This window comes from Leptonychotes weddellii, chromosome 10 (genome assembly GCF_054177405.1).
Source record: "Leptonychotes weddellii isolate Sample4059 chromosome 10, ASM5417740v2, whole genome shotgun sequence".
NCBI classification, from domain to species: Eukaryota; Metazoa; Chordata; class Mammalia; order Carnivora; family Phocidae; genus Leptonychotes; species Leptonychotes weddellii.
Window position 1 is genome coordinate 39,941,428 of NC_138378.1, and position 27,254 is coordinate 39,968,681.

General features: G+C 40.8%; 1 protein-coding gene across 9 annotated transcripts in view; it reads right to left on the reverse strand.

Annotated features, from left to right (window-relative positions):
• Positions 1–27,254, reverse strand: part of RALGAPA2 (Ral GTPase activating protein catalytic subunit alpha 2) — a 308,387-nt gene that overhangs the window by 217,166 nt on the left and 63,967 nt on the right. For 8 of the 9 annotated variants that reach the window (XM_081831946.1, XM_081831942.1, XM_081831943.1 and 5 more), the window contains exons 1-6: positions 24,005–24,632; positions 23,340–23,455; positions 20,184–20,322; positions 18,226–18,425; positions 10,349–10,579; positions 634–801 (exon numbers count right to left, since the gene is read on the reverse strand). In XM_081831946.1, the coding sequence (XP_081688072.1) occupies positions 634–801; positions 10,349–10,579; positions 18,226–18,425; positions 20,184–20,322; positions 23,340–23,455; positions 24,005–24,068 (918 nt within the window). In that variant the 5' untranslated portion in view covers positions 24,069–24,632. Of the gene's footprint in view, positions 1–633; positions 802–10,348; positions 10,580–18,225; positions 18,426–20,183; positions 20,323–23,339; positions 23,456–24,004; positions 24,633–27,254 lie in introns of those variants that run through there. The other variant, XM_081831950.1, reaches the window with a different exon arrangement.

The following is a 27,254-nucleotide window of genomic DNA, read 5'->3' on the forward strand; positions in this document are numbered from 1 at the left end:
GCATAATATTCCATTATATATATAGACCACATCTTCTTTATCCATTCATCTGTCAATGGACATCTTGGCTCTTTTAGATTTATCCAGCCTCTAAGCTTTACCTAACCAGGACTAAAAGTTCCATTCCAACAGCTCTCACTCTGAGGAGAGCACCCAGCCCTGCAGTGAGGCTTCTTAATGGAGGAGATAGCACTCATTATTAGGTTAGACCTTTCAACTGCTCTGGAACAGGCCACTGCACAAGACAAGACTGCCAAAACATTCTATATTTAGTTTCTCAAATGCTATTTATTTAAACATGTAATACCAATAAGGCAGTGACATTTTTAGTCTCATACAGAAGACGTGTAAAAGGTGGTTTATAAAACAATTCTCACGCAACAGTGAATAACGAAACTGCCATGAACACACAGACCAAGCCTGAGGGTTGGTAGGGGACCAATGACCCTGAATAGAGCCCAGAAGCAGCCTCACTGTAGCAGATCCTCATGGAACTCAGCAACTTGAGAGCATCAGCTATGATAAAAGAGCCCCGCTGGTCTATGTCCCACTGACCGGCACCTTTGCCTGACCGGGTATACTTTGCTAAAATATGTGTACTCCCAACTGAAACAACAAGTGATAACATATTACCTCTTTGCTGTCAGTCTCTGAAAATCCTAATTTTTCAGCATCTTCTTGGGCAGCTTCTTTCTTATCTGGTTCTTCCATGAACACAGGTTTGTCCTGGAGGATCCACTTTCTGTACACTTGAACTACCTTCCTTGTTACAGCTATGTCACAGGAAGGCAACAAAAATGCCTAAAATAAGAAGAGAAGACTCCCTTTAACTCCACACCTGCTTAGATCACTGTAACACGCACATAACAGACATTTCCAATCACCATCACCAATTTCAGACTTTCCTCTGAAACATACAGGGCCACATATTTTTGTGCACACCAAACTTGCTGAGGAAAAAAGGCATTTTCAATTGGGCCAGAAAATGTCATGCAATTTAAAAATAACTTCTGCATTCTGAATAGTTTTTTCACAAAAATAGCCAACATGCACACCTACACAGATACTTTAATTGGCTATACAGACAATAATAGTTACACAACTGGGAACCTTTCCCAATGAATTAGAAATTGATTATAAGACAACAGACATACTACTGCAGCCAGCTGCAGCCAACTGCCACACCTCTGCCCAATCCATGTTCAGGGATGTTGTGTAGGTGACAGAGGGAGTATTTACACCACAGAAGTTGACAAATGCTAATAACTGGAGCCTTTCTTTCTTTTTTTTTTTTTTTTGTCTTTCTCTTCCTTCCTTATTTCCTCCCTCCCTTACACCTTCTCTTCCCTTTCTGAGAGCCAATATTCACCAGCATACCAGTGAGTAAAGATTGTACTCAGGTGTTCTGTACTCACTGGTATGCTGGTGAATGTTGGCTCTCAGAAAATACATTAAAGAGAGTCCCAGGCCAGTTGTAGCATTGTGCACATTTATGCGAACTTTTTTATTTTTTTTGAGATTTTTCAAATTTATTTTAGAGAGAGAGAGCGAGCATGTGCACAACAGGGGAAGGGGCAGAAGGTGAGGGAGAGGGCAAGCGGACTCCAGCACTGAGCACAGAGCCTGACGCGGGGCTCAATCCCATGATGCTGAGATCATACCTGAGCCAAAACCAAGAATCAGACTTTAGCCAATTGAGCTACACAGGCACCCCATGAATTTAACATTAAAGAATCTCTTTACACATATGCATGTAAGAATTCTGATTTAATGTAAGATTCCAAAAATATAAGCCAAAAGGTAAAGGAGAAATGTATTTGCCTTTTGAGTATCAGATCTAAGGAATATTTCTGTCTGAGGGGTAAACACAAAGGAAAGGAACTCAATACTACAGGAAATGCTTTCATTCCATAGATGAGGAATTAAGCTGAGGCTCAGAACACCTGAGATATTTTCCCAAGGTTACAAAGTAAGTTAGTGATGATTCTAGGTCTTGAGATCTCAAGATTCAGAGATTTAATACTGTCCTTAATGTTCATGCCACAGGATCCAATTACAGGCAGATTTCAGTGTAACAAGGGTTCATGCAATATATAAATTTCCATCGATGTTGCATCAAATTCCAGAATAGAGGAGTCTGTGTTATAACAAGACTGTAACATATCAATGTAACAAATATTCTGACTTGTATCTCAAGAAAGATCAACAAAGACAGAGTATGACAAAGTACAATGGTGTCCCACTCTAATTTTGTTCCAAATTCTATTACAAATATTTTCACACATACAAAAAAGTAGAAATACTTTAAAGTGATTATCTATATACTGCCGCCTAGATTCTACCATTAGCATTTGCTAGATTTGTTTACCACATATCTGTCAATCCACCCCTATTTATCCTTCTTTCAATCCATCTTATTTTTGATGCATTTCAAAGAAACCTGCAGACATCAGTACATTTCACCCCTAAATATTTCAACATGTGTATCACTGATTAGAGTTCAAAATTTTTTATGGTACTTTACATAAAATTTATAAATAATGAAATGCACAAATCTTAAGTGGACCATGTGATGAGGTTTGAAAAATGTAGACAATGAGGTAAATCGAGGTATATCATGTTATCCTCCCCCCAGGAAGCAAATAGAAATTTTCTCTGTAGGAAAATAAAATCATAGTAAAACCCAAATTATTTGTACAAACTGGTTAATATTATGTAGCATATTAATTAAAAATCAGAAATATGAGAAAAGAAGTCAATATTAACAAAACCATGATAAAAACCAGACAATACTTTAAACACACAGGAAATCAGGATAAAGAAAGTTTCAAAAAGAAATGTAAATGGAATTGAAAAATGAAATAACCAAAATTAAAAACTCAGTGTGTGTGGGTTGACAACAGAATGGACATGGCTGAAAACTGGATGAAAAATCCGAAGGAAACACCCAGAATGAAGCACGGCAAGATGAAAGGATGGCTAACTCAGAAGGGAAGGCAAGAGAGAGAACACAATGAAAAGCTGATCTTATGCATGGCTGCAGATGCACAAGGAAAGAAGATTAGCAAAAAGGGGCAGAAATGATACTTGAGGAGAGAATGGCTGAGAATTTTGCCAAAATTGGTAAAAGATGGCAATCCACAGATTCAAGAATCACAAACACAAGCAGGGTAAATACAGAGTATATTGCAGTAAAACTGCTGAAAACCAAGAACAATCAGAAAATCTTATAAGCTTCCAGAGGAAAAAAGAGACATTTCCTCCAAAGGAGCAACCACATGACCTCACATGACTTCTCAAAGAAACAATGGAACAAATATTCAATATGCAAAGAGAAAACAGCTGCCCATGTAGAATTCACTATCCAGAAAAATTGCACTTCAAAAACAAAAGCAAAATAGAGAAATTTTCAGATACAGAAATGAGAAAAACTTTTACCAGGACATCTAACCTAAGGGAAATACTAAAAGTTATTCTTTAGGCAGAAGGAAAATAATCCTGGATCAGAGATTCAGGAAGAGATAAAAATGCAATAAAAGGATAATTATTTGGATAAATCTAAATGAATAAAATGTAAATACGAATATATATGAATAAAAAGAATAAAACTGGGTAAAATAATAGTTACAAAAGAGATAATATATGTGTATATATATGAATAATATATATTCATAAGATGGAAGTCAAATACAGGTGGCCCTCAACTTACAGTGGTCCAACTTAGAAGTTTTCAACTTTATGATAGTGCAAAAGTAATGCATATTCAGTAGAAACTGTACTTTGAATTTTGATCTTTTCCTGGGCTAGGGATATGTAGTATGACACTCTCTGTGGTGCTGGGTGGTAGCAGGGGCTACAGCTCCCAGTCAACCCTGGGACCACAAGGATAAACAACTGATACAATTACAACCATTTTGTACCCATATAACCATTCTGTTTTTCACTTCCAGTATGGAATAATCTCAAATAATAAATTACATGAGATATTTAATACTTTAGTATAAGCTAGGCTTTGTGTTAGATGATTTTGCCCAACTTGTAGGCTAAAGTAAGTGTTCTGAGCATGTTCAGGGTAGCTGAGATTAAGCTATGACATTTGGTAGGTTAGGTGTATTAAATGCATTTTTGACTTATGGGGGTATTTCAACTTATGATGGGTTTATCAGGATGTAACTGCATTGTGAGTCGAGGCAAATCTGTACATAGCAGGGGCATATGAACTGAGAAGGAATAAATGGAACTGGAGTGTAGACCTACAGTGTAAAAGTTGAAATTCGTGCTAGATTTTAAGTTAGGGATGTTAACAATTAAAATATTACAAATGAGTATAAAAATACTAAGCTAGAGGAGAAAAATGGGATGCTAAAAACAACCAGCCTGAGAGAATTCAATACAATTAGAAAGCAGAAAGTAAGATAGTAAACTTAAACACAATTACAGTAGTTGTTATATCAACTGTAAAGGGAATAATGCTCCAATCAAAAGATAGAAATTGTAAGGTTTGATTTTAAAAACTATTAAAAAGACTATATGCCATATATAAGAGGACATCCAAAACATATGAATATGGAGAGATTGAAAGTAAAAAGTTAGAAAGAGATATACCATGCAAACAACTAGCCAAAAGAAAACTGGTAGAGCTATATTAAGAATAGGCAAGACTGGGGCGCCTGGGTGGCTCAGTCGGTTAAGCGGCTGCCTTCGGCTCAGGTCATGATCCCAGGGTCCTGGGATCGAGCCCCACATCGGGCTCCCTGCTCAGTGGGGAGCCTGCTTCTCCCTCTCCCTCTGCCTGCCTCTCTGCCTACTTGTTCTATCTCTCTGTCAAAAAAATAAATAAAACCTTTAAAAAAAAAAAAAGAATAGGCAAGACTGACTTTGAGGCCAAAAAAAAAAAAAAAAAAGCATTACTAGAGATAAAGAGGAAAAATTCTTACTGATGAAAGATTCAATTCAAAGGAACATACATTTGTGAATCTATACTAAAATTAATAATTTTGCCTCAAATATATACATACATATGTGTATGTATATATACACATATACATATATATAGCAAATACTGATAGACTTTGAAAAAAAAATAGACCAATCCACAGTCATAGTAGGATATTCTCAGTAACTTGTAGAACAGCAGATAAAAAATAATAAGGATAGAGGAGAGTGGAACTCATGCTTCCTACCTTCTCGCCATATTCTCCATATCTCAACCTCTCATATTTTTCATCTTTGTCTCTCTGAGGGACACTCAGGATAATTTCTTCAGATCTGTCCATCTGTTTAATTTGTTCTCAGTTGTACCTAACCTGCTATTAAACTCACCCACTGAGGTTTTCCTTTACTATTTCAATATTACATTTTTTTTCATTTCTAGAAGTTTTATTATCTTATTATTCAAATCTGCTTAGTCATTTGTTACAATTTCTTGTTTCCTGGAAACATTTCCAAGCTTGTCTTTTATTACTTTAAACATGTTGAAGGTATTCACACTGAAAATTCTAGAAAAGTTTTGACTTACAAATTCCTAATTGGAAGAAAGGGTGACCTGAAATGATTATACCCAGCTAAACTGCTGTTCATGTGGAAAGGCAAAAGGAAAACATTCCTCATCACAAAAGAACTCAGGGACTAGAGCCTCAAGACACCTTCTTGAAAACACCCACTTGATGATAAAACGAGGCCATCCAAGAAGTCAATCAAAGCAAGCATGTTAGGACTGAGGACACCAGGAGGAAAGAGTCTATCTAAATTTAGAACCCAAACTAAACAATTCTGCACATTAGGATTCCAAAACTGACCACAAATAATGGTAAATTTAGGCTATCAATTTATAATATAATGAAATAAGTGGATGGGGAGAGGAGGCTGAAGAAAATACAAGGCTGATAACTTCTTCAGCTAGTGCTATCTAAAATTACACCATGGGGATAAAAGTGATTCCACCACCTTAATGTGATTATAATCTTCTCATTATAGATAAATATTTTAGTAGTTAATATTTCTTGTGGTAAAGAAATGTTTATTTGAATTTCTAACAATTCTGTTTCTCTTTATTTTCTTTTCTTCTGTTAAATTCAAATAAAATGAAATTCAGAGCTCTTCATTAAAAATACATGAAAGAATCATTAAGAATTAAAGATTCCATTGTCATGAAGTTATCTGTCAGTCTCTCAACCCCTCCCCGGCACTTCCACATACCTTCCCCTTGCCTCTGCCTTCACCTCTGTCAACCTCTGTCTGGTTTTACCTTCACCCGTCCAAGGCTGTCTGTCTGTCTGTCTGTCCATCTTTAACTGCCTGCTACATTCTCTGCACCCATGCACCCGTGCGTCTACACCACCCCACTCACCTCCACCTCTGCCAGCTGGCCTGTCTACCTCCACCTGTCTCATCTTCTACACCTGCCTGCCAGTTTGTTTATGTCTATCAGCTCATCTGTAAGCCTTCCTGTCTATCTGCCAGGCTGCTCTCTGTCTGTTTATATCCTGCCTTACCCATCTCCTCTCTGCCAGGCTCTTATCTGCTTATCTAGGTAGCCAGGCCAGCAGCCAAATACACACATATAGAAACACCTGGAATGATACTCTTCTAACATCAACAGTTGTTGCTTAATGGCAGTATTTTGAGTGATTTGCTTGAGACTGTGTTTATCTAATGAACATTCGCTTTTTTAAAAATAAAATATTCTTTAAAACAAAACCAACAACAAACAGAACAATGTAATCAACAAATAACCTTTAGAGCAGTGCTTTGAACTTTTCAGACCTATAACCTAAGTAAGACATATTACAGAAGCATATATGCATTTATATATAGTATATACATAAATAGTTTTAGAAGTTTCACAAAGAAATACTAATCATTAGAACATGCAGTACACTCTGAAATGTTTTGGTCTATTTTATTCTATTCCATTATTTAAAAAGCTTTTTTTTAAAGATTTAATTTATTCATTTGAGAGAGAAAGAGAGAGACAGAGCACAAGCAGGGGGAGAGGGAAAGGGAGAAGCAGACTCCTCGCTGAGCTGGGAGCCCAACGTGGGGCTAGATCCCAGAACCTGGAGATCATGACCTGAGCTGAACGAAGGCAGACACTTAACCAGCTGAGCCACCTAAGCACCCCAAAATACTGGCTTTTGATAAGTTGATTTCATGACCTAAAAATGGTCACAACAAGTAGTCTGAAAAACACTGGTAAGAAGACAAATTTCCAGCAGAGCGACCCCAAGACCAGAACTGGCCCACCTGAAGCCTCTACCACTCACTGCTAGCCTGCCTGCTTGGGGCAGCAGTAAGGGCTCGTTAGCCCTGCCACGAGCCTCTCTGCCCCCGGGGCCCCTCGTCAGCATTTATTTCCATGTCACACACGTGGACATCTGATCTGCCATCATGCACAGTTCTCGGGTGCACACACACACATCTTACCTCTCTACTGAGAACATGTGCTTCCTAAATGTACATTTTAAACTTGAATGGCCTTTAGGCCTAAATATTTAATAGTCTCTGAACACTTCAAAATTGAAAAAGAAATCACTAGGAAAGGAGTCACATTTTGCCATCCAGAAAATAAAAATTCATCATTGACCACAAGAGGGCAATAGAACACAATGTTAAAACCATGCCCCTACAAGCATCTCTACCTAGTATTTTAACTAGCACAACACTCATATTTTAAATTTCACATATACGCTTTCAAATTAGATTTGATGAAGAATAATGATAAAATGTAAATAAAATGTTTTTTGGCTTCACGGCACAAAGATGTCTCAGAAGTTCGGTCATAAGTAGTTTGCAGTTACCTCCGTGGCCCAAGCTACTTCAGAACTGAATTTAGAGCACACTCTTGCCAATAATGGATACAGACAGAACTGTCCGTATGATAAATTAACAATTTACACAATAGAGGTAAAACCACATCAGTTTAGCATGTATCTCGTGTGCAAAATTTATAAGCTTTGTCAATCATATCTAGTCTTATAGTAAGCACTGGCATCCAAGAGCTTAAAACATTGCTACAGATCAGGGTCTGCAAACTATGGCCTGTCATCCAAATCCAGCCTGCCAAGTGACTTTCATAAAGTTCTTTATGAACACAGCCATGTTTCTTTGTTAGGTGCTGCCCACGGCTCCTTTCTCACTGTGAAAGCAGAGCTGAGGAGCTGCAACCGAGCCCACATGATCAACAAAGTCTGAAATATTCTTATCTGCTCCTTTACTCTATATGACCCCTATCCTCAATTATATGCCCTCTAGGACCTTGATGATTTCAAATCAAATTAAATGGTTACCAAGTACCTTCCATGTGTACAACAGGAACCCAACAGGGCAACATTAATGAAGAGAATAGGGTAGATTTTTAAATCAGGGATTATGATGATAAAAGAATGTTTTGGCAGCATGACACATACAGTATAGGTTAGAAAGGGATGACATAGCAGGTGTGGGGCTCCAGGGAGCATGCTGCTAACCATAGTCAAAGGAAAAGGAGGGAGCAGGAGTGAGAAAGCCTCCTGCATGACTTGCCCAGTGATGGCTTACAGGAGGAGCAGGAGACAAGGAGCACAGGAGGGCAAAAATTAATACGCACATAAGAACACGAGTCCCATTAAAGAAGTGGTCAGGTCATGAGGAGAAGCTGATGTTATGGAAGAAACTAAGCTAAGCTTTCGCTTCATTATCATTAAGACACCACTAGAATATCAGACAAGATCACCAGTGGGCATTTCAAAAGGCAAGTGTGCAAACAAGAAGCAAGGTCCAGACAAAAGGCTTGACTGGGAGTCTCATGTCACAGAGCTGCTGGCTCTGCACAAGCAGTTGAAGGCCCTAGGGAGGCAAGTGTGGAGTTACAGAAGAAGAGGCTCAAGCCCAGAACCTTGGTTGACTCTTGGAATCTGGGGTCAAATAAAAAGGGGCCAAGAAATGAGACAGAGAAGACACAGTTAGGGAGTAGGAAGAACCAAGGCAGTGCTGAGATCCAAAACCAGAAAAACATTTTATAAGGGGAATTTTCATTGAAGCTTAAACTAATATTTTCTTAAGTCAAACATTTTTATTCATTAAAATACAAAATAAGGTAAAACCTCCAGATTGCTATGGATTACACTGGGACTTTCATTCTTGGCTGATTTCTCCTTAATGACAGTCTCCGACGTGAAGGGGTTAATCACTATCTAGAAGTCTTGCCCCTCCACGAAAAGCTCTTCATGGTGCGCATACACGGTTCACGTGTGGGCACAGGACTCCTCCCCTTCTCCCCACCAGTCATGGTCTCTGCCATTCATGGGCCTCACCCTCTGTGCAGGTGCCCAGACTCAAAAGCTACTCCCCATCACATTAACACACCCACAGAAGAGCCAGGCTCTGTCTCCCAGGGCACCAGTACCAAGAGGCAGGTGGCCAGTGGCTCCACCCCACACCACAGAGCTACTGTCTTTCCCTGCACCGCGGGCTCTGCTTCCTCTGTCCGAGTTTCTCCACAGCAGCACTACTGACACTGGGGCCTGATGTTCTCTGTCATGGGGTAGTGGAATGGAGTCCCTGTCCTGTGCCTATAGGAGAATCACTGGCTACTACCCACTAGATGCCAGTGGCACTGCCCTCTTCCCAGTTGTGACAACCAAAAATGTCTCCAGACAATGCCCAAGGTCCCCTGGGGGGCAGAGCCAGCCCGGGTTGTCGCTCAGGGCTGCTAATCGTTGCTGGCCTCTGATCTATCTCTGTTGTGTTCTTCCTCACTTGCACCCTCTTTCTTGTTTGCACTTCCCCTCCCTTTTCGCCCACCACAGTGTCCACCACCCGGCTGCTCTATCAGTGTCAGCCCTTGCTTTCCCCTTATTCCCCTCCCTTCCCAGCTTTTTCCTCTTATGTCATAAATACTTCTATCACACGTGCATTCCATGTGTGTTTGCAGGGAAAGTACAACCGTCTGCAGAGCCTCCACAGAGCTCCCTCGGACCCTCAGGACAACACCAGCCTGGGGCTCCTCTTTGCCATGTTCATTTGTTGATGAGTATTCAGCAAGGGCTTTCTTCCCACCTACCTCCGGGTTTCAAGTTTCTTATGGACACATGAGGGTATTTTGGGGATGATTTGCTCATATATAGAATTTCCCCTCCATGTGTAGAAATTTTACAAAAAAATCTTAAAAAATCATAAACATAATCACAACACTCCACATGACAAATTAAAAGCAGGATTAGAGGGATCATTATTCAGCCCTGCAATGTAGCCCAACTCATCAATAGTATTTCTTGCAGTACTATGAGCAAAAGAACATGAACAAAACTCTCTTCAATTTCATGAACTTACAACACACACACACACACACACACACACACACACTAACCTGACGAAAGACTTCATTCACAAAGTTGACATAACCTCGTGTTGACAAGAGAATCCGCTGCACCATTTCATACACAGTGCGGTGCTCTTCTTCAATGCTACAAAGGCTGGAGTTGCTGAGTCTTCGGTCGGACAAGGTGCTGCTGTTGGAATGGTTTTTGTCCTGCTCTGCAGGCCCGCCGCCATCCAGCTCTGCCGGCACCCTCTCTTGCCCCACACCACCACCAACAGTCTGGAAGAAAGCCATTACCACTTCTGAGTGAGCCTCTTTGACACACAAGAACACCCAGTGAAACTGAAGACTTGCTTTATTTTAAAGAACTCTAGTTACCATCAACTTGAAGGCAAGCTAGACACCAGCACTGCTCGAAGCACAAGGGGCCCCAGATCTGTACTCACCAATTTCCCAATTCACCAGCTAACCCCTTCCCAACTTGGTTATTTTACAAGGAAAACACTAAATTATTGCAGGGAGGGAAGCTGTGAAATTTTCTCAACCTAAAAACTTTAACTTATATTTGCAAAATCATAGTACAAATTGTGTCAATGAATTTATACTATGATCACCTTTGGTTTCTAAATTCAGCAGTTACTCTATGGTCACAGAGACTTGAAAGTTCAGTGGATTTTTTGCAGCCACAATGTTGGAAAGCATCATTTGATTCATGAGACTAAGTGACACCTGATGGAGGAGTGTCAAGATCTTTAGAGTGTATTTTATGAGAACAATCTTGATCTGAGTTTTATATTCAGAATCTCACATCGAACTTAACTGAAATACTTACAAAACGTTAAATATTTAGAAGGCTTTAAGAGCACAAAAAAAAATAAAATAATTCATGCAATGACTCACATGTTTATTGTGGATTTCTGCTCTCATCTCCCCATAGAATTAAAGGTTTCCTCCAAATATAATACACGTATAATTTTGCTTCATTTTTGTAAATTCCACTATCATTTTAAGTGTCAAAAATGTATAACCCAAATACCACTAAAATTCTACCCACTGTGAATATTTTTTACAACAAATGATAAGATATGAGTAGTACAAAATAGTGATTTCAGTAACTACCAAGGACAGTTTGAAAGCAGATATCCAAATAGCAATCTCTAGGGAAAATTAATGGAAGATTATATTTATAATAATTTTTCTCTTCATGCCTTAGCTACTAAGTCTGTGTGGCTTATCAAAGGTACTGATACTGTCAGATGAGCTGTCCTATAGAAATTATTTCATCCTTTTTGATGCATCAACTATCTTCATAGAAAAATAAAATTTTACTCATTTTTACTGACATATATATTTAATCTCTAAACTACGGAGGTTGGATTAAGTCTAATGTCTCTCTTATGGCTCCATAACCTGTGACTCTTTGATCAATAACTCCCATTCTCCCCCACAGGCCAAAGAAAGAGGGAAAAAAACCCCATGTACATATGTACATATATAGCAAATTAAAAATGATCACAAATTCTATGATTCCCCCTTCCCTTTGATCCACATGGGCTCTGTGACTGTGTTAACCAGTGAGTGGAATAGAGTGGAAGAGACCTGTGCCAGTTTCAGGCCCAGGTCCAAGAGGTTGACAGTTACCACTTCCCATCTCTTGGAACATTTGGTACTGGAGCTCTGAGCAGCCAGGGAAGAAGTCCAACGACCCTGTTAGAGAGGCCCAGCTGAGCCCCGCCTTCCAACTGCACCCATCAAAGTAACAGGCATGTGAATAAAGTCATCCTGAACCCTCTAGACCAACCAGCCGCCAGCTGAAGACCACCACCCACTGACCTTAGTTAACGCCGTATGAAGCACAAGAATTGTCCAACCAGATCCTGCCCAAATTTCTGACCCAAAAAGTATATGTAACACGACAAAAGGGTTGTTGTTTTAAGCCACCAAGTTTTGAAGTCATTAGATAACTAATTGAGTAACACAGCAATTAGGTAGCTAAAATAATGTAAACAAAGATATATGTTTAAAGGCACCAAGTAATTTTTAAAAAGTGCTCTGAACATACTGAAAAACAGAAACAGACCCATAAATACATAGAACAAACTGGTAAACAAACTCCTCCAAAGAGGAGGCAGTGGGTGAAGAAGCAAAATGGGTGAAGGACAATGGGAGACATAAGCTTCCAGTTATGAAATTAATAAATCGCGGGACGAAAGGCACAGCATAGGGAATATGGTCGATGGTACTGTATGGTGAGCATAGCATAACATACAGACTTGTCAAATCCTATGTTGTACACCTGAAACTAACATAACATTGTGTGTCAACTATACTTCAATTAAAAAAATCAAAATAAGTTTAAAAAAATTAAAAGTGAACTCTGTTATCCAAATAGGACATAAGAGATGGATTTCCCATCTGCCATAAACTGAAAACGACTTCTCTTGATAGAACAATGCTTTCCTTAGGCTTAGTCCCTACTCCCTCCACAGAAGGCTACTTTCTGAAAACATCTATATGTTTTGACAGACGTATAACTACAGTGAGTGATTAAGAGTGAACACAAACTGATAATCCAAGTTTCCTCATATCTTGTCTCTTTTATGAAGATTAACAGTAAAAGCATACATAAGAATTAACCACAGAGAGAGGTCCATTTTCCACCCACTACAATCAAGCTGGAATTCTCAACTATTATTTAGTATTAGTTGATTCTGGTGGCAGATGCAAAAATGGTTTTCACTTCTTTGGCACATGATGAAGCCTTAGTCTGTGGAACAGACTTATCAGCTTGGCCCAGGCCTGCACTGCAAGGGTTCAGGAAATTGCATGATACAAGCTGCCACTTAACCCTTCCCATCAACCCTCCCCAACATCTGGTTTCTTCTCAGACCTGTTCACTGTCAGGGTCAAGCTAAAGGGGGACACCCACAAAGCAGGTGTGAAACGAGAGGATGCAACCACCGTGCTGGTGGTGATGCCTGATGCCACTGAATGCCCCTGTCATGATTCTCCTACACAGTTGGGGGCAGCCTGTACTGCCTCGGTAGAGGTTCTGGGACACAGAAATTACTAGAGTGGGAGTCAACAAAAAAATTAATATACAAATTCCTAGAGGGTTGTCAATTTGTGGGATTCACTTTTTCTAACCGTTCATCCCACAAAATACAATTTCAGGAAACCCACAGCCCATGAATCATTATTGAAGGGTGTATTCAGACATAATAAAAAGTGTAACTAAGGGTTATCATACAAATATCATACAAAAAACCGGTATCATCTCAAATTTTTTTTCATTCCCAAATGGACTTTTATGGGTTTTAATGTCAATTAATATGCTTATAGAACTGGTAAAAAACGGTCACTGACGAAATCTTAAAATCACCACTCTGCTTTCTCTAATGTATGAAGTACTTTTATCTCATACAAAAAAGAATTACTAAGGACTAAACAATACTTCACTGAACACATTTTCAGCTGAAATGATGCACCAAGAATGTACAGCTTTGTTCAGGTTTATGCTGTTGTTGTCAACATAGTATACGGATGTAAGAGCAACTGTCTTTTCATTCTCCCATGAGTATTTGTTATACCAGATTCTACAAGTGGTAAGAAAACTTAGTCTAGAAGATGCACTAAGTCCTCTCCTCCCTGGTGAAAAATACTGTTAAAGGTATTAGTTTTAGATCCGGAAGCAAATTCACTTTGGAAAAAAACACACCAAAAAACCCCTCAAACATGACCTTTAATACAGTGATAAGAGCAAGTGTAAACTCCATTTGGAAACAGCACTTAAAATATTGTTTTGAAGGGCTTTTACAAGAGCAGTATATTCTTTGAAAAGAGATTTGGATCAACTGATTAAGTAATTCACTTTACATAGGCCAAATTATATTAAATTTGAAATTCCAAACAAAAACTTTCAGGAGACAAATGAAATTATATGTGCTTTTATTCCTACAACTCTGTCTCCAAAATCTAATATTCAATTATTTAAATTGCTGCTTTTTCTCATGCACAATGCAGATGAAGAGAAGAACACAGACACATGTGAGATGAAGTGGGAAAAAGAGCTGTGAAGCACAGAAGGGAGTACAGGAGCTAACTGATCAGCTGAATAATGACCCCCCCAAAGATGTCCATGCCCTAATCCCCAGAACCTTTGAGTATCTTACCTTACCTGGCAAATGGGATTTAGCAGGTGTGACTAAATTAAGGTGTGAGAGGGAGAGATTATCCTGGATTATCTGGGTGGTCCCAATGTAATCATGAGGATCCACAGGAGATAGGAGGATCAGACACAGAAGGCAATGTGAAGATGGAAACAGAGGGAGAAAAGGTGATGTAATGAAGGGCTGCAAGCCACGGAATGCAGGCAGCCTCTAGAAGCTGGACAAAGCAAGAAAATGGATTCTCCTCTAGAGCCTCCAGAAGGAACACAGACCTGCCAACACCCTGATTTTACCACACTGAGACTGATTTTGAACTTCTGACTTCCAAAACTGCAAGATAATAAATTTCCAAGCCACTGAAAGTTTGTAATTCGCTATAGCAGCACACCGTGAGGCGTACTGAGAGTCTATACAATGGCAGCAACCATTTCTGGGTATGGCCATCTGCAGGGTGTGGTAGCACTGGGCCTGGATAGTTGTCTGCCCAGCATCCATTCCCCCTCCCTAATGGAACCCCAGTGCTCCGTGTGCCTCCTCCCCTGTAGCGCAGGTGACTCACGGGAAGCTGGTCCCATCCACAGTACCAGGGAAGTGTTCTGTCATGGAAGCCAGTCATGTCCCTCCTGGGCCATTCACATAGCCAGCTTTAAGCCAGTTAGTGCCTTGTTATTGTTCTAGGAGAGACAAGTAACCTAGGTTGTCCCACTCAGACAAAAGGGAAGGGCTTTACAGAAAATATCTGGGTTGTCTCTGAACATGAACAAGGAAGCCAGTGACCCCACTGCTGGCAGCCATCTTATAATCAACAGGGTGTGGAAGAAAAACCTGCCAGAGGTAAAGGGCAGAGGAGGGAAAACTGTAGGGGATCATGGAGAGAGAGTGAATAAAAACCACATTCTCTGCCAGCCCTGCCTTGAGCGTCTTCTTTATGGGATTAAAATATTTCTTTTTTATCTTTAAGACAGTTTGAGTTATGGAGTCTTTTTCTGTTAGGATAATACAACCATCCAAACTGATTCAGGAGGTCAGACCTTTACGGACACTAAGAAAGCCAGGTAATAAAAGTAGATGACTCACAAGTGTGAATAACCAACTAAGGAAAAAAAACTAGAACCTTGAATCAGTGGTTAATCTACTATTCTTGCTACTTCTCATCATCCAAATGTATTTTTCAAGAATGAGAAACTTACTTTCAATAAATACAGTGATGGTTTTCTGAAATTTTGAAACCAGGTAGGAAAAAGTCATAGCCTTTAAATAGACTGTTTTGAACTGACTTAACAACCACACAAGATACAATGTAAAATTTATCCAAGTGTGACTGAGTTTCTTATATATGATTTCATACAAATTTTTGTCTACCTGATGGTTTTTACTTTTTGTCTACCTGATGGGTGAATAAAGGTCTCTCAACATGGTCCAGAACTAACGGTGTTCCCCGGCTCATAGTGAAATCCAGGGTCATTTTTATTTCCTCTTCTGTGAACTTTTCTTTCATCTCCTTTTGTCTGTTTTTCAATTGGACTGTTTGTCTTCTTATCAATTTGTAGGCATTCTCTATATATCAGAGGCATGAACTCCTTTAACAGCTCTGATGTTACAGATGCTTTTCACAGTCTATTGCCTACATGTGGCTTTACTCTATCTTTTGACATACAAACCTTTTTCAAATTTTTAAAATAAAGTGGAACCTCATTTCTTCTGTGGCTTATGGGTCTTACTTATCTCTACCTAAGGTAGCCTACCACTTCCCAAATTTATACATTCCCCTAGATTGTCCCCTAAATTCTTTATCATTTTGTTTTTATATTTAGACCTTAAATCAATTTAGAACTCAAATCAATCTGACATCTGTGATATGAAGCAAGGTTCTGAGAAAGAGAGAGAAAGACAGACAGACTGACAGTTCTTTCAGCCCTGAGGATTATAGATTAGATTCAATATTCAATGCTACTCTGTCTCATTTTCTAGAAGGAACTTGCGGTTTCTGTCTGGAACTCTGATAATTTTTTCTTAATCCCTGAAAGTCAAATAGGTTTATGTCTGTTTAGGTTTGTGTCTGTTTAGCTAATTCTCCCTGAGACTTGAAGGCCTTGTTAATCTAAGGCATGACTTTTTTTCAACTCAAGTCAATTTTGCATTTGTTCAAATTATCACTTCTGATTTTTTCTCCTTTTGTCCTCATGCCTTGCAAAGTAGGTCTGGACCTGACCTCAGATCATATTTATTCTTTTCTGATTTCCATCTCTTTGAATTTTTCCTTAGTGTTGTGGGATATTCCTTTTGAAAATCAATTTTGTTCTCAGCAGTGATCATTACTGTGTTTTACAGTTTACCTATTAGATTTTTAAACTAATGAATTTAAGGTTTTTTAAAGCTTTTTTTATTTTTTTAATGATTTTTAAAATTTATTCGACAGAGAGCAAGAGCAAGAGAGCGAGCACAAGCAGGGGGAGCAGCAGAGGGAGAGGAAGAAGCACACTCCCCACTAAGCAGGGAGCCCGCCTCGGGACTCCATCCCAGGACCCCGGGACCAAGACCTGAGCCGAAGGCAGACACTTAACTGACTGAGCCATCCAGGCACCCCAAAGCTTTCTTTTAAAATCTTCAGTAAGTCTTTTGTTGCTCTTACTGTAATTGTATTCCCCTCAGACTTCTTTGAAAATGTTTCTCCAGTTCTTTAGTCAGTTCTTATCAATGAGGACACGTGCTCTGGACCTCAGTTTGGTGCTCTTCCATCAAGATGCTAATTGTCACTCAGGTGTGTGCACTCTTCCAGCTAAGGCCTAGTCACGCTTCTGGGAACTCCAGGGCATCAGCAAACCTGCTCTAAGTGAACCACACTTTGTGCATAAAACCATGTCCCTGCCATGAAGCAGCTGCTCTCGAACCTCTCCAAGTGGTCCTGCTCTACCCAGTGCAAAGTCCCTAAGCAACTCAGCCTGCTGGGAAAGCCCTATTTGTCTGTGATTAAGGACCGCAAGAGAGGGAAGATACACCACAGGCCCCACACAGAAAGAGGTCTTTGGGGTGCCTGGGTGGCTCAGTCGGTTAAGTATCTGCCTTCAGCTCAGGTCATGATCTCAGGGTCCTGAGATCAAGCCCCACACTGGGCTCCTTGCTCTGCGGGGAGCCCACTTCTCCCTCTCCTCCCCACTTGTACTCTCACTATCTCTCCTTCTCTCTCAAATAAATAAATAAAATCTTTAAAAAAAAAAAGAAAGAAAGAGGTCTTCACTGAAGGCCTTGGAGAGAGACAGCCTTTTCTTCCAGGGATTCCATCATGGCACCCTGAAATCCTGAGATGCTCTTCTACTCCTTCCCCTGAGATACCAGAAGGGCAGTTGGCAGTCTCACGGGTCCTTCCCATGGCCCACCTACATGATTCCTGAGGGCCTTCCTGGTGCTGGGGGTTGGCGAAGGCAACACAGGCCCCTGGTCTTATGCTCTGAGGTCACTGTTACTTGAGCAAAGGAGGGAAAATGAGAGGGAGCCAGGAGTCTGCGCAAAATAGCCATCTTCTCAGAATGTCTCCCTGGCCCCCAAGATCGCCTGGTCATGCAATGTCAACAGAGCACTGCAAGTGCTACCTCAGAGCTCCCTCTGACACCTCAACAATATAGAGAGAGCCCACCAATAAAACCAATCCCAATAACCAACATCCTTGGAGAACCAAAATCCTAATAATCAATTACTTTGGTATGTGTTAGTGTATTCTTACCTATGTAAAAGATAAGAAGAAGATGAATGACATACCTGTATGATTTTGGGCAGTACATCAACTGCATTTTTAGTGTTTTGGGTTGTAGTTAGATACTTTTTTTCCAAAAAGAAAGTTACAATCCATTTAATAAAAACAACGCGAGCTGCCATGTATGGAATTTTTGTACTGTAAATGTTTTCATTGTCTCGAGCTGTAGTAATGTACACTGGCTTTGGTCTCAAATGGGGGATGTCTGGAAGAAAACAGAATACATGATTAGGTTAGTGAGTGTAACCCCCACAAATGATTCAGTTTCTAACTAAGCAGATATATATTTGGTCGTATGAATAGCAACTAAAATTAAAGAACCAGAAACTATTAAAGATGACATCTTTTGGTAGACTTGTTTCTGATTCTGCCTTGCAACCTGACCAAGATGGGACGGTGGCTACTGTTACTGTTTGCTTGTTACAGCTAGGGCATATGGCTATGGAAGTACTAAGCTAATAACTATTTTTAACAAATTTGAGAGACGATATGAGATTATAAGAGTAAAAATATTTTCACATACATTATAACATTTAATCTTATTATATGATTGAAACAAATCTAAAAGCATAGACATTTGTCATCATTTTAGACATTTTATTATTTTTTAAATCATTTTAGATATTTTAACATCCAATACTACACTAATCAAATCCATGGGACTTTAGTTTTATATCCTTTTCCCTTTAGATGAATCCAAAGAATAGAATCAGTATAAACTACTTTATGTCTGAAAGAATTCATCTTTGAGGTATCGGACACCACCATTTCCAAAGGATTAATAAGAAGTCCCCTTCTCATTCTTTAAATTTCATAATCAATACAAAAAATTACATGGTATTGGATTCGAGCTACTACTTGTTGTATTTCCAACTCTCTAACTTTTATACACCTGGAGGTACCTGCATGAGGCAGACAAGTTCTCAACAAATAAATTTAAGTTCAGCATATTAAAGTATACTGTGTTTTCCACAGTGAATATAGACTATTTATAAAATCAGAAACAAATTCTGAAAACAATACCCACATATATATAGCTAACAAATACTTACTGCAGTACCTCTAAAGGTTAGTACTTCTACATCTTTCAAAATGTATCAAGCTTCTGCTATTTTCCTCTGATGCAAGCGTGCACACGTGTGTGTATATGTAAATAAACACCCAAGACAACTGAGTTAGTAGTCCACATTCCCCAGATGGATTAATGTCTGTTGTAAACTTTTCCCCTCCAAAATTGTTCCTGATTATTCATTTTAACTAATTTTGCCTGCTTTAAAATAAAAGGGAGAAGAAAATTCGCCTCCCCTCCCCAGCACCAATCTAAGGGATACTTCTGTCCTGTGAGCCTTCATTTTTCATGGAAGAAAAACTTTACCAGCGAAATTAGAAATTCCCTTCTGTTTCCTTCCTTTCTGGTTTCCCAGCTGCCCAAACATCGGCTCCTCCATAAGAAGCTGTAAGTAGCACCGGCTGCATGAAGATCCAGGATAAAAGAAAGGGCCTACTGTGGGCAGCTGTGTGGCCTGGGCTGGCCTGCCTCGCCACTGGGCAAGGCCTGGGGTCACCATACCCCACCATCCGTAAGAGAAGACTTAAGGAAATGCAAACTTTAACATCCTGGTGTGATATAATGAACACTGCCTTCAATAAACAGTTTCAATAAAATAGAGCCATTAAAAGATTTTAAATATAATTACACCAAAAAGAATCATGACACATGTTGAATTATTTCTAAGTACAGGAGCCCCAGTCCCCTTTATTGCTATTGGCTGAGGTACAAATACGTAGTTTGACAAATAGGTAAAATCATTTATTAGGAAACTTTAAACCTCTTACAATAAAGTTACCATTAAATATAAGAATAAAATAACTATTTTACTTAAAAATAAACAAAGGTCACTTTGAAAGAGAATGGACAGCTTCCCTATGGACATCCTCTAGACACGGCCCAATCAGTACTTACCAAGTACAGGTTTGTAGATGTTTGTTAACTTAGTAAATGATGGAAATAAATGAGGAAGATAATACTTTTGAAACAATGTAAGAAGAAATTTAAAACCAGTATCTTGATTCTCCTTATTCTTCCACTCCAAGCTTGCAGCCTTTGGATAATATGTGGGAAAGAACATATGTACATTTACATCTCAACTTAATGTCTACTAAACTGAAATGCTGTTATTGTATTAAAATTCTGATCCTAAATTAAAAAAAAATCATGCTGACAAATAATGTTGACAATCATGTAATGAAATTATATCTTAAAACTCAAACGATGACAAGAATGAATACTTTAAAACAAAAGTTAACTATGTTAAAGATATTTTGACTTAGTATTAAAAAAAAAATCACCCAATGATAGATATCATATGTTTTTAAACTTGCTCTACTCATCACGCCTGTATTTTTTTCCACCTGTTCTCTATAATGACTTAACATTCTTTCTGCCCTTAAAACATTTAGTCAGATGTAATCCGGTACTTTTTTTTTTAAACTCAAAAAGGGCCATTTATAATAAGCAGGAATTAAGGAAATAATCCCTTGCAAGAATTTCACCCAATGTTACCTATATGAAAAATCAGTATCATCAGAAGGCAAAGCTACAGAAACTTGGAAAGTGCATTGTCCTTATTAAATGCAATCCACAGGCTAAGATAAGCCAGGCCTGCCAGTCCAGCTACACCTGTCACGGGTTCTTAATACTGGTTAGAACACAGAGCACTCTAAAGCAGAGCTTCCCAACCTCCTTCATGACACATGCAGCCCACTTAGAAAGTGGAAACATTTGTGCAGCATCTGAGGTCAAGGGATGAGGGGCTTTGGCCGCCCCTGGGGCAGAGGGGCTCCGTGTTGGCAACCTGTCGGCAGTTCTCCGGGGTAAGCCAAGGGAGAAACTCTGCTCTGAGGACCCAGTAGAGAGAAGGGAGGGAAGAAGAGTGGGATGGACATGCACATACAAGTCTGCACATGATTCAGGGGGTTCACAGTCTGCATAAAAGTCCCCACCCTGTATTACCGGCATCCTTCCATCAGTGGGATTCTGGAGATTATGTGATATCTGAGGTTGCACAGCTCATTAGTAACACATCTAGAATGAGACCCAAGTGCCCCAACACATCCAACTTCTCGATACTCCATGCCAATCTCCAGGGACAGATGGATACCCTACCGCTTCTGAACAGGTAGAGTTTGAAATGCAGGTGGAATGGGCCAGTAGGGCCAAAATGCACGCTTCTAGAAGACAGCAGAATACTCCAGTCTGTTCTCGGCATTTTGGAATCCCTGTGTTTCTTGTGCTGGCTAAAGGAAATGGAAGAGGAGAGCAGATAAGATTGCCCAATAGGACAGAGTAGTCAGAAAGGGAGACAAGGACTGAATCTTGAGGGACAGCAGAAAGAAACAGTCCCCTAAAGAAAACTGGCCAAGAAGAAAGGGAGGAGGAAAGAAGGAAGAAAACATTAGGGGAGGAGAGAATATCATGAAGAAGGGGCCATGTCAGATCACCTGAAAGATTAAGTAAGGCAAACACTAAAGTGTCCTTCCTCTGGACTTGACCTCTAAACCTCCTTCAGGGATCTTGGGCCTCCGTCTTAGCAGTGACAGGGCAGAGGCAGGTAGTAGTGAGTGTCAGGAGAGAAAGTGGACTGAGCAGAGATGATAAAGTCAACAAACTTGGTTGTGGAGGACACAGAGACTGGACAGAGTTCCCAGGAAGAATTCAGAGACAGGAGAAGTGTTGGCTGAGAGAAAAGAATTCAGTAGCTTTTTTTTGAACCATATCAGAAATGTAGACTAGAGGAAAGGGATCACCTACTGAAATCACAAATTAATGATACTAACTCCGTATTCAGTTGGTAAACAGAGAAAGGAACATGTGACATCAAGTAGGTCTGTGCTGGTGGCACAAAGAGATAACACCATATGCTTTCGCCCAAATCTTCCTGCCTGCTCTGCCTATTCCTGATCTGCCAGTTCAGCCTCCAGGCCTGCCTCCTCCTCCATCCTGCCTTGCTAGCATAGGATCAGGGGTCAGGAAGAAGCGAAGAGGCAAAAATAGATTAATATACTATGAGATAATAGAAAATACATATGGGTCTCTGGCCCCACTTCCTGGCATAGAGCCCCTAAAACCCTTGTAATTTCCTAAGTGATAAGAGCACAGGGAGCATCTTTTGTCCTAATAACACAACTCTGGGCGGGGGGTGGGGGGGGTGCTCCCAGATGGCTCCTGAGTGAGGGCTAGTCACCAGAAAGACCATGCCATGATTAGAACTTAGAATTTTCAGCACCCCCACCCCAACCCCTCCATTCCTCCAGAGAGAGGAGAGGGGCTGGAAGCAGAGCATGTCTATGTGAGGAAGCCTCCATAAAAATCCCAGTAGCAGGGGTTTCAGGGAACTTCCAGGTGAGTGAACATATCCATGTACTGGGAGGGTGACAAATGCCAACTCCACAGGAACAGGCATTCCTAGGCTTGGGACCCTCCCAGACTATGCCCTTTGTGTTTCTGCATCTGGCTGTTCATCTGTATCTTTTATCATATCCTTTAATAAACTGGTAAATGAAAACAAATGTTTCCCAGAGTTCTTTAAGTCACTCTAGCAAAGCAGCTGCACCTGAGAAGCTGTGGGAACCTCTGATTTGTAGCTAAGTTGTAGAGAAGCTGTGGGTAACCTGGGGCCTTCCTACTTGTGACTGACACCTGAATGTGATGGAACAGGCTCATGGGACTGAGCCCTTAACCTGTGGGATCTGACGCCATCTCAAGGCAGACAGGACACCCAGCTGGTGTTGCAGAGTCGCCTGGTGAGGGAAAAACCCACACATCTGGTAACCACAAGTGTTAGAAGCCAAGTGTTCTGTGTGAATGTGGTAATAATACGAAAGTAGATGGAGAACTGAATTTTTTCCTTTACATACACACTCACACAAAATAGTATGTATGCCAGGTCTTTGCTGATGTGAACTGGCGTATATTCTATTTCTAGTGAAGTATCACGAAGAATCACCTCAAAGAAAAAGCAAAGATACAAAATATGAGCAGGAAGAAAAGAAGCAATATTTTCTCTTTCCCGTTGAGAGTAAGACCATTACTGAATTATATCCATGATTTCGCTCTTACCTGAATAACCATATATTTCAACAGTATTTGAAGAAAAAAGCATGTTTGGTCCTCAGCGATCTTTTCCCCTGATACGGCTGGTAGGAGTGGAGTGATTTCTTCTGGATATATCTTCGCTGCAGAGTGGAAAAAGTTACCCTCTATTAACTAACTGGCAAGTTTCTTGAAAACTCACAGGATACAAATGGTTGCCATTAATACTGCCATTAATACTCCCAGGAGGCCACTATTGTCCTCCCATGAATGCTGCATGAAAATACACAGCTGGGTGAGCAGATGAATGTCCACTCATGAAACAATCATGTGAGGACAATAAACAGTAGTTTTGGATGGCAGATTTAAATCTCATTAACAGCCACAAAAACACTCCAGACACACCATGTGTCTCTACTTCCTGCTATTGCCAACCTCTGTCCCCTCCCTTCCATTCCTGTTTCCACCACTTCAGTATATTTCTCCTGTCATCATTTCATATAAAATAGGCTCCGATTCTTTCAATTCTAACGTCTGTAAGACTTTACTGTGAATATGAGCAGGGAATAATTCCTCCTCTGAACCCATCTATGAAATAAAGATTTCTATTCAGGATAATGACAAACTAAGGAATCCCTCAATGTAACCTGAAGAGTCATTTCAACCGGTAAGGTCTGCTTAATGTTCCTCACCATCAGCCACACTAGGGCTAGGATTGATGAGTGTCTCCAGCGTACAGGGCCCTCTGGATGACATGATCGCTGGGAAACCAGGCACGAGGCAAGCAAAAATCAGCACCTGCTCTTCTGCACAGTTTGTCTGAAGTGCCTGAAGCCACAGAAGAAATAGCCTGATTCCTTCACATCTTATCTAAAAACAAAATTAAAGGTGACAAAATCAAACACATGTTTACGCAGAGATGCACTGCAATGCAGAATCAGTTCTGAGAAAGAAAAACTAGAAGTTAAAGGTACTGTTAAATTCCTGCACCTAGTTTTTAGTGACAAGGAAGCAGGCGTGCTGCATAAGCACAGGGTTAAGAGCTTGGGGTCTGGAGCCACAGTGCCTGGGTTCGAACGCAGGCTCTGCTGCTTGCTGGCTTAGCTGTGGCCAGTGGAGAACCACTGAACTTCTCTATGCATTAGTCTCCCCCTCTGTAAAATGGAGATGATAACAGAATTTACCACAAAGTACTGGTACAGGGTTAAGTGAGTTACAACAGTGCCCGTATCATCAACAGTCAGTTATCCACAAAAACAATGCAAAGATAATCTTCCTCCAAATTTACACTGTGCTTTGAATAGGGTTTTTGTCATGTCACTACAATATGCACATGTATAATGTAATGTTCCCAAAAAATCTTAGAGCTAAATAAGACCTTGAAGACCTGGCTCAATGGGACAGGGCAGCTCTCCAGGTTCCCTGCCTCATGTTCCTACTCTGCTTTCTCCAACAGCTTCCCTGCGCTCTGAACGACCAGCATGACTTGGTGGAATACATCGATTCGGGCAGATATACCCTTTTGTCCTCCTCTACACTTACTTTCAGCTCCATCCCATTCCTAGAATTTAGGTAAGTACTTCCGTTTCTATATTTCTAAATGGCTGAAAGGATCACAGGGATATAAGAAATTAAATAAGGAAATAAATGAAAAACATGTCAGATGAAGCTGAAAGATGCAGTGAGCTCCAAATGTAGGCAACTTAGGGACTGCCTGATCTTCTCTCAACTACACCAAGGTGGTGCAGATTCCTTAAGAGCAAGTGTTGAAGCCAAACATGAGGCTCTGCAGGCAAGCTGAAGGGCGAAGGGAGAGGGGATGGGAAAGGGGAAGGCAAAGGGGAATGGAAGGCAAAGGGGAAGAGAAGGCAGGGGAAAGCAAGGGAAGGGAAGGTGAAGGGGAGGGGAGGGGAGGGAAGGGAAGGCAAGGGAAAGAAAGGGAAGGGAAAGGGAAAGGAGAAGGGAAGGGAAGGCAAGGCAAGGGAAGGCAAGGGAGGGCAAGGCAAGGGAAGGGAAGGGAAAGGAAGGGAAGGCAAGGGAACGGAAGGGAAGGCAAGGGAGGGAAAAAAGCTAGCTGGGCTGACTCCCCATAGAAGTCAAATACACCAAGACAGACACCCTGTCTGGAGACAGTTCTAGGCCATCAACAGTGGATTCCAGGACACACTCTCAGACATGCCTGGGGACACACCACTGCTGTGCACAAAGCTTCATGACCACTCACACCTGTCCTCCTCTCCCTAAGCAGGCAAAATAAGTGGTGACATTGCTAAATACAAGAGACCAAAAATGACATGGCTCTATGTATATCTAACCAAATTATATTAAATTTAACAGGAGGAAAGTTTCTACAAAATTCTATCACGTCTTCCAACTTTTTATGTTAACTGTATTTAAGTTAACAAAATATAAATAGGCCAATAATAAACATGAGGTCACAACCTGATAAATTTTAACTATAAGACTATTAATTAAAATAGGAGGGATAAGTAAGAAGTAGTGGTAAGGGGAGAGGAAAAGATGGCAGAGGAGTAGGGGACCCTATTCCAACTGGTTACCGGAATTGAGCTGAAGATCTACCAGACCACTCTGAACACCCACGAAATCAGCCTGAGATGTAAGAAGATCTGGATCTCTACAAACAGAATATTGCAGGCGGTTGGTTTCAAGGTAAGAAGCAGGGAGCCATGATTCCTCGGGCAGGTATCAGAGGATAAACGGCAGCAGAAGGGAGCCTGGCCGTGGGGATCCTACACCGCCGGTGAGCGATAGCCTCCCACGCTGGGGACCGAGCACAGACTCGCAGACCCGTAGTGGCGGGGAAAGGACTTTAGACAGAAACCTGAGCAGCGGGGTGGCGTGTGCGAACTGGGGGGCAGCTGGCGGTTTTAGAAGCACAAAGGGCAGAGATGTGCCCCGACCTGGAGGCAGGAATGGGAGCACTGCGGAGGGGTGCACAACCCAGGATGCTGCAGTTTATACCAGCACAGACAGAAACAGAGATAGTGTGGCCTGGAGAGCTCACTGAAGAACAGACTGCGATCTCTCTGCTCTGAGGCAGAGGGTTGGAAATGGTCTCTTCTGCTCTGACTCTCGGAAGAGACGCGGAAAGCTGCCAGGGAAAGCCACCAGAGAACAAGAGCCCCAAAAAACTGTTTCCCACTGAGCCCATCCCCCGCCACAGGGGAGCAGGGCAACTCTGCCCAAACAGGGTTGCCTGAGTAACAGCGTGGCAGGCTCCTCCCCCAGAAGACAGGCTGGGAGAAAAAGAGGCCAGCAACCCTAAGGTGCCTAGAAAACAGGTGCATCTTGCTTGGGTTGTGGTCAATAATTTGGACTATATATATTCCTTCAACCACCCCTCAACAGAATGACTAGGAGGAGGAACCCCCAAAATAAGAGACTCAGAGATTATGACTTATGCCACAGATTTACAAATGGATTCCGACATAACCAAGATGTCAGAGATGGAATTCAGGCTAGATTGTGAAGACAATAGCTAGAATGGAGAAATCAATTAATGGCAACATAGAGCCTCTAAGGGCAGAAATGAAAGCTGAATTGGTAGAACTTAAAAATGCTATCAATGAGATCCAATCTAATCTAGATAATCTAACAGCTAGGGTAAGTGAGGCAGAAGAACAAATTAGTGACCTGGAAGACCATTATATAGATAAAAGGGAAAAGACGAGGCCAGGGGAAAAAAAAACTGAACATGAAAATAGAATGAGAGAAATAAGTGACACCATGAAGCATTCCAATGTCAAAATTATTGGAATCCTGGAGGGGGTGGAGAGAGAGAGAGGACTAGAAGATATACTTGAGCAAATCGTAGCTGAGAACTTCCCTAATCTGGGGAATGAAACAAACATTCGTGTCCTAGAGGCAGAGAGGACCCCTCCCAAGATCAAGGAAAACAGGCCAACACCCTGGCAAGTAATA